The 7351-nt window shown below is 56.5% G+C and overlaps 2 protein-coding genes across 2 annotated transcripts; one reads left to right on the top strand and one right to left on the bottom strand.

Moving 5' to 3' along the window:
* Positions 1-449: 449 nt before the first annotated feature.
* ENH_00009870 (hypothetical protein, conserved) lies at positions 450-4418 on the bottom strand (the record flags this gene model as incomplete). Its single annotated transcript, XM_013584179.1, has 9 exons — positions 450-509; positions 958-1045; positions 1284-1382; positions 1630-1748; positions 2185-2546; positions 2759-2821; positions 3328-3367; positions 4057-4167; positions 4383-4418. The coding sequence occupies 9 exons, from the start codon at positions 4416-4418 to the stop codon at positions 450-452; spliced, it is 978 nt and encodes a 325-aa protein (XP_013439633.1).
* A 1170-nt stretch (positions 4419-5588) lies between these two features.
* ENH_00009880 (hypothetical protein, conserved) lies at positions 5589-6396 on the top strand (the record flags this gene model as incomplete). Its single annotated transcript, XM_013584180.1, is given in 2 exon segments — positions 5589-5855; positions 5860-6396. Coding segments are annotated over 2 exon segments (804 nt in total).
* Between the last annotated feature and the right edge of the window lie 955 nt (positions 6397-7351).

The following is a 7351-nucleotide window of genomic DNA, read 5'->3' on the forward strand; positions in this document are numbered from 1 at the left end:
TTAAAAACATTTTTGTCCTTTTGACAGCAGCGCCTCTTGAGAGGCGCTTGGTTTGACTTGAACACAGCGACGCTCAGATGCGTCTAATTTGTCTATCGGCTGTTGCTGCTGCTGCTGCTGTTGCTGTTGCTGCTGCAGCTGCTGTCGCTGCTGTTGCTGTTGCTGCTGCTGCTGAAGCTACGGCTTCCGTCAAGGTAGAACTGCACTGTTTGAAGCCTTCTGCCTCTTAGCTTGAGCACTAGGAACGAGCACAACTGCTGCTGCTGCTGCTGCTGCTGCTGCCAGTGCGGCTACCGGCGGAAACGGCGCAGCACAACGCACCAGCTGCTGCAGCAGCAGCAGCCGCCAGCCATTGTCACTTCGACTTCGCGCGGCCGAGGTGTACATACACCTGAAAGCCGGCGCAGGCGCCGAGGTGTACATACACCTGAGTCGGCGCAGCCAAAAACTCAAAATTTGTCTTTTCTTTTTCTTCCAGAGTACTTCGAGTCTGGCCGAACTTTCTTTCCCTGCATCAGCCAGCAGCAAACGCAGCACCCAAACGTCGGCGCTGCAGCAAGTGCGGCTGCAGCAGCAGCTGAACAAGCAGCTGCAGCAGCAGCAGCAGCAGCAGCAGCGGGCGTAGGCTGCGAGCTCCCTTGTCTTCGCTCTTGCTGCTAAGCGCGGTAGCCGCAGCAACAGCGGGTTGTGCAACAGCAGCAGAAGTAGCAGCAGCAACAGAATCGAAAACAGCAGCAGAATCAGTAGCAGCAGCAGAGTAAGAAGCAGCAGCAGGATGGGAAGCGGCGGCAGAATCGGAAGAAGCAGACGCAGATGCAACAACAGAGGCAGAGTCAAAAGAAGTAGCAGCAGCAAGGCGCGCAGCAGCAGCATCAGCAGAGAGACCCAGCAGCAGCAGCAGCAGCAGCAGGAACAAAAAGACTGGCAGCAGCAGCAGCACTTCTGGTGGATCCAAACCTTCACGCTTTGTTTCTCTTTCTTCTTGGCGATCCATTCCTTCTTAGAAATTTGTTTCTTCGCTCTCCGCCCAGATACCAGAGGCCGTCTGATAAGTACCACCAAAACCCTAAACCCTAAACCCTAAACCCTAAACCCTAAACCTTGCAGTCTGGCGTCGAAGCGCGGAGCCTCCGCTTCAGGCGCCAGCCGTTAGCTCTCAACCCTCTGGGGAAAATCACAGCTGGATCCAAAACCCAAGCCCCATACCCTAAACAATAAGCCCCAAACCCTAAACCCTAAACCCTAAACCCTAAACCCTAAACCCTAAACCCTCGGGTTCTCACTCTCTTCCTTCGTTGATAATCGCAGAAGTGCCCAGGGCTTTCGGCAGCTGCTGCAGCTTCCGCGCGTGGCCTCCTGGCAGCCACAAACATAAGAAGTACCTGCGCAGAAACAGCAGCAGCAGCAGCAGCAGCAGCTGAAGCGGCAGCAGCAGACGCAGCAGCAACGGTAGCAGCAGAGGCGGCGCAGCAACAGGCAGCATCAGCTGACGTTCACGCTTCCGCAAATGCAGCAGCAGCAGCAGAAACGGAAAGGCAGCAGCAGCTGCAGCCGCAACGTGTGAAGCACCCAGGACACATATCCACTGCAGCAGCAGCAGCAGCAGCAGCATTAGCAGCAGCAGCTCACTTTTTGGCTCTGGTTGAATTGGGAAAGTCAACTACAAGGCCACCCTCGAAGCCGCTGCGCAGAGCAGCAGAAGTCAGGCTTTCGAGCTGCTCCGCGCTGTCTGGGTAAAACTGTAAGGCCTGCAGCAGCAGCAGCAGCAGCAGCAGCAGCCGCAGCAACCGCACCATCCGCCATAGAAGCAGCCACAGCAGCAGCAGCAGCAGCAACACGGCAGCAGATTGCACTCCTCTCTAGAAGATAGCCCCACAGTCCCAAAAGTGAGGCAAAACGCAGAAGCGCAGCCCGGGTGTACGTACACCTCAGCCACAGCCCCACGCTGCTGCAGGTGTACGTACACCTCATTCACTAAACAAATTTTACTTCTCGTGTTTTCTACTTCGGTGCCAATCGAAGCAAAATTAAAAATAAAAAACGAGTTGCTGCGAGCGGCTCCGCAGCTGCAGCCGCCCTCAACTCGCGGCCTCCAAACCCTAAACCCTAAACCCTAAACCCTAAACCCTAGCTAGTAAAACCGGGGGCAGCGAGGCTGCGGGGCCACCGCTGGGGTGTACTTACTGCTCGAGCTCCGGGCTTCAGCGCTCTCGCGAGATGTTCAAAGAAGCAAGTTTGGCGTCTGTAGGAAGAAGCAGCGTGTGCGGGCCTGCGCTGCCGCTGCTGCTGCTGCTGCTGCTGCAGCAGCAGCAGCTGCTGGTCCGAGGCCTCATCCTCGTCCATGTCCTCTTCCTCACCCCCGCCGCTGCTCCCCCCCGCTGCTTCCGCTCCCGCTGCTGCTCCCGCTGCTGCTGCTGCTGCTGCTGCTGCTGTGTTTTCGGGTGTACGTACAGCGTCGGCTATATCCGACTTAATGTCTGAACAGAGCCACTGAATGGCGCTGATAGAAATGGCCCCGTCAAATGTGCCTGGCCTGAAGTAGAAGGCTGCAAGCCCAACGCGCACAAACCCTAAACCCTAAACCCTAAACCCTAAACCCTAAACCCTAAACCCTAGAGCTTCACGTATACTCTAATTCTTGGGCGGCTCACACGCCCAGGCTTGCGCCTGAGCTCGATGCCGTGTACAGCAGCCTGAATGCAGATCTTGGCTGTAAGCCTTAGGGTTTAGGGTTTAGGGTTTAGGGTTTGGGGTTTACGTTTTCCCAAGTCCGCGAGCAGAGCATCTGCAGCTTCCAGGTTCTCCAACTCTCTGGCTTCCTCTGCAGCCACAGCAGCAGCAGCGCAGCTGCGTCGCTTTTGCTGCTGCTGCTGCTGCTGCTGCTGCTGCTGTGTGTCCCTAGGCTTGATCTGCTGCGTCAACTCCGATTCAAACTAATGCTGCTAATGCTGCTGCTGCGCGTTTAAGTCTTAGCTGCTGCTGCTCTCCGTTTGCTGCTGCAGCAGCCTCACTCCTATTTGCTGCAGAGCCTACACTAAGTGGTGTTGCTCAGCAAAAGCAGCAGCAACTCAGGCCACCCGGCCACCCGGTTAGCAGCCATGAGCAGCAGCAGCAGCAGCAGCAGCAGCAGCAACAGTGCTGCAAGCTGCAGCACTAGCAGCGGCGGCAGCAGCAGAATAAGCAGCCAGAGCAACCACAGCCGAGCTGACTGCGGCAGCAGCAGCAGCAGCAGCCCTGATACCCACAGCTGCATCCGAGGCAGCAGCACAGCCGCAGCCGCAGCAGCACAGCAGCAGCAGCACAGCAGCAGCACGTGTCGTCGTCGTCGTCGTCGATGGATCGTACACAGAACTCTACAGTTCAGGTACTACGAAATGGCCTTTCTCAGAAACAGCAGAGCCGCTCATGCCGCAGCCAAATCCCAGGTCTAAGACAAGGCAGCTCTGCAGCAGCAGCAGCAGCAAACGCAGCAGCAGCAGCAAGTGCAACAGCAGCAGACGCACAAGAAACAGCAACAGCCAACGCGGCAGCAGCTGCAGCAGTAGCAGCAGCAGCAGCAGCTCATGCTCCACAATGCCAGCAGAAAACGCAGCCGCAACAACAGCAGCAGCAGCAGCAGCAAAAGTAGCAGCAGCTGCGAGTGTCGGCAAAGCAGCAGCAGCAAAAACAGCAGCTCCAGGTACAGCAGCAGCAGCAGCAGCAAGCTGACGAACAGTAGCAGCAGGAGGCATATAGCTGCCGCAGGAGTAGCAACAGCTGCAGGAGCAGCAGCTGCAGTTCTAGAAGCAGCAGAAACAGGTGCACATACAGCAGCAGCAGCAGCAGCAACAGGTGCACATACAGCAGCAGCAGCAGCAACAACAGGTGCACAAACAGCAGCAGCAGCAGCAGAAAGAGGTGCACGCATAGCAGCAGCAGCAGCCACAGGTGTACGCCCATCAGCAGCAGCAGCAGAAAGCCCATCAGTGGCAGGAGCAGGTGTAAATGAAGCAGCAGCAAGGTGCAGCAGCAGCAACAGCAGCAGCAGCAGACACAGCAGCAGCAGCAGCAGCATACTTCGTCCTCCGGCAGCAGCAGCATCTCCAGAGCCCTTTCTGCCAGCTGCCGCTGCACTGCATGCATGCGGGAGCTGCGGGCGTAGCGCTGCGTCTCTTCTTCTCCATAATACTACAAAACAAAAGCAAATTAAAAAATAAAAATAAAAATAAAAATAAAAATAAAAAATAAAAATAAATTCAATTAAATGAGCAGCAAATATCCAACTCACTGAACGGCGCAGACGCGCAGCAGCAGGGGGCAGCAGCAAGCATGAGCTGAGCGCAGCAACTTGCGAAGAAACCCCAAAAAAGGGTTTAGGGTTTAGGGTTTAGGGTTTGGCTCACAACGTCCGCGGGGAGAAGGTGCTCCGGCCGACTCATGGCTGCAGCCGCTAGCAAAGTGCAGCAGCAGCAGCAGCAGCAGGAACAGCAGCAGCAGCAACTACTGCAGCAGCAGCAACTGCAGCAGCAGCAACTGCAGCAGCAGCTTTTCTTCTCCGCAGGAGCTGCTCTCCAGGCCCGTCTTCTTCTCTTTCTCGCTGCTGCTGCTTCTTTTGAATATTATTTATTTATTTTTTCTGAACTTTTCATCATTTGTAATTATTTTTAATTATTTGCAATTAATTAATTTATTTATTTATTTATTTGCTGCTTTGTTTCTTCCTTTTTGCTTCTCTCGGGCTTCCTCGGCTCGCAGGTCTTGGCTCTCTCCTCTTCAAAGCAGCAGCGCAGCACTGCTGGAAAAAATAACAGAAGGCTTTGCGAGGGTTTAGGGTTTAGGGTTTAGGGTTTAGGGTTTGGGTTTGGGGCTCCGAAGGCTGGGCAAAAGACGAGGGCAGCAGCAGCTCCAGCTGCAGCAGCAGAGCCTGGCAGTTTACGCGCTGCGGCATAAAGAAAAAAAAGGCTAGATTTGCAGTTTTAATGCTGTGCTGCTGCTGCTGCTGCTGCACGAGCTGCAGCTGCTGCTGCTGCTGCTGTGGGCCCCCGGGCCTCGCAGCCCCACGGCAGCATCGACAGGGGCCCCCCAGGGGCCCCCCGCAGCCCTGGTCGTACGAAATGCCATTACTTGGAGTGAAATTTTGCAAAATATTGAAAAATTGAGAAATATAAATCAAAAAATTCCAAATAAGAGTCAATAAAACCCAAAAAGAAGACTCAAGGCGCCCCCCAGGGGCTCCCAGGGGCCCCGAGGCGCTCGGCGTTCACATTTGGGTCATTTCAAATAATTTGAGCAGCTCACAAATAATTTATTTGGTCTAAAAGGGTCATTTAAATTCAGAAAAGACGCCAGAGTTGCAGATGAAAGCTGGCAGCAGCAGCAGCAGTGAAAGCACCAGCAGCAGCAACTGCAGCGGCAGCAGCAACTGCAGCAGCAGCAGCAGCAGCAGGTGTTTTGACACGGCTACAGGCTCTCATGTGTCCTTGAAAGGCTCACAACTGCAGCTGCTGCCCTCTTACGGCGGTCACATGCACTGAATAGGCAGCTGCTGCTGTTGCTGCTGCTGCTGCCGCTGCTGCTGCTGCTGCTGCTGCCAGAGGAGAGAAGGCCAAATGCGACACTTTGGAGAAGTCTGCTGCCACATAGGAGCTGCTCAGCGGGCTGCGGCAGCAGCACCAGCGGCACGCTGCCAATCAGCAAGTACTGCTGCTGCTGCTGCTGCTGCTGCTGCTGCTGGTGCTGCTGTCCCCTGGTGCCGCTGGAGCTCACGTCGCTTGGCTTCTCTGTCTGCTGCTGCTGCAACCCCCGTGGCACCTGACCCTCCTAGGACCCGACTCCCCAGGGACTTCATCATTAACGCAGTGCAGTCTGCTGCAGCTTGAGGAGCAGAAGCAGCAGCAGCAGCAGCAGCAGCAGGGCCAGCAGAAGCAGCAGAAGCAGCAGGAGCATCGGCAGCAGCAGCAGCATCTCGATCCTTCAGAGTCTGCTGCTGCGCTGTGTGCAGCACAGATCGCCTTGTCTCTTTGTCTGGAGCTCTCCATAATATTTGCCGCTGATCTGCAGCGCATGCTGCAGCAGCCGCAGCAGCAGCAGCAGCAGCTCGCAAGCAGCAGCAGCAGCAGCAGCAGCAGCAGCGACGCTGCTTCAAGTGGGCCCCACAAAGGCCAAAGACGCAAAGCTTTGGGGGCCTTGATGGGCCCTGATGAGATGCCTCGTGCTGCGCTGCACTGCGCAGTCCTGTTCCACCCCTTCACCAGCAGCAGCAGCAAGGGCAGCAGCAGCAGCAGCAGCAGCAGCAGCGGCAGCACCGGCTTCGCAGTTTCGGATCCTTTGAAGGGAGCTTGCCAGGCAGCCCTGCTGCTGCAGTCTCTGTGGGCTCACCTGCTGCTGCGCATGCAGCCCCAGTTCAACGCCAAGTAAGCAGCAGTGGCAGCAGCAGCAGCTGCTGCTGCAGCAGCAGCGGCAGCAGCAGCTGAAAGGGACAGCATGAGCTCAAGTGTGCTGGGGGCCCCTCTGGGGGGCCCCCCTGACCCTAAACGACACCCAATAGGGACCAGAAAGACAGGGCTTAGCGGAGGCAGCAGCTGCACTGTTGCTTCTGCTGCTGCTGCTTCTGCTCTTGCTGCTACTGCTGCTGCTGCTGCTGCTGCTAGCAGTGGCAGCAGCAGCTGAAAGGGGCAGCATGAGCTCAAGTGTGCTGGGGGCCCCTCTGGGGGGCCCCCCTGACCCTAAACGACACCCAATAGGGGCCAGAAAGGCAGGGCTTAGCGGAGGCAGCAGCTGCACTGTTGCTTCTGCTGCTGCTGCTTCTGCTCTTGCTGCTACTGCTGCTGCTGCTGCTGCTGCTGCTACTGCTGCTGTGCTTTAGAGGTGCCGCACTTGCTGCTACGGCGCTTGGATACGGTGCTGTGCCACCTCCAGCGTGCGTAATGGTACGTTTGTGAGAGGCTTAGTAGTGGCTTTCTTGCTGCTGCTGCTGCTGCTGCTGCTGCTGCCATTATTTGCAGCAGCTGCTGCTGTTGCTATCATTTGCGGCGTTTGCTGCTGCTGCTTGGCGCCGGTGTAAAGCAGCACAGCTGCAGCAAGTCGGCGGCGCCTTCTGCTTCCGAAGCTGCTGTGTCTGTGTCTGCACGCATGCATCTCTTCGTCTTCAGCTTCACTGCTGCTGCTGCTGCTGCAGTTGCTGCTGCTGCTGCTGTTGCTGCTGGTGACTTCTCTTGAGTTGGGTGCTGCTGCCACTGCATTTGCGTCCCTGGCTGTGGGGCTGCCTAGCAGCACATGGCTGCCTCTCTTGCTGCTGCATTTGCTGCGCTTCAAAATCCGCTGCTGCCTTCAATTCTGCTGCTGCTGCTGCTGCTGCTGCTGCTGCTGCTGC

The sequence above is a fragment of the Eimeria necatrix genome, genomic scaffold, assembly GCF_000499385.1.
Source record: "Eimeria necatrix Houghton genomic scaffold, Enh_scaff129, whole genome shotgun sequence".
NCBI lineage: Eukaryota > Apicomplexa > Conoidasida > Eucoccidiorida > Eimeriidae > Eimeria > Eimeria necatrix.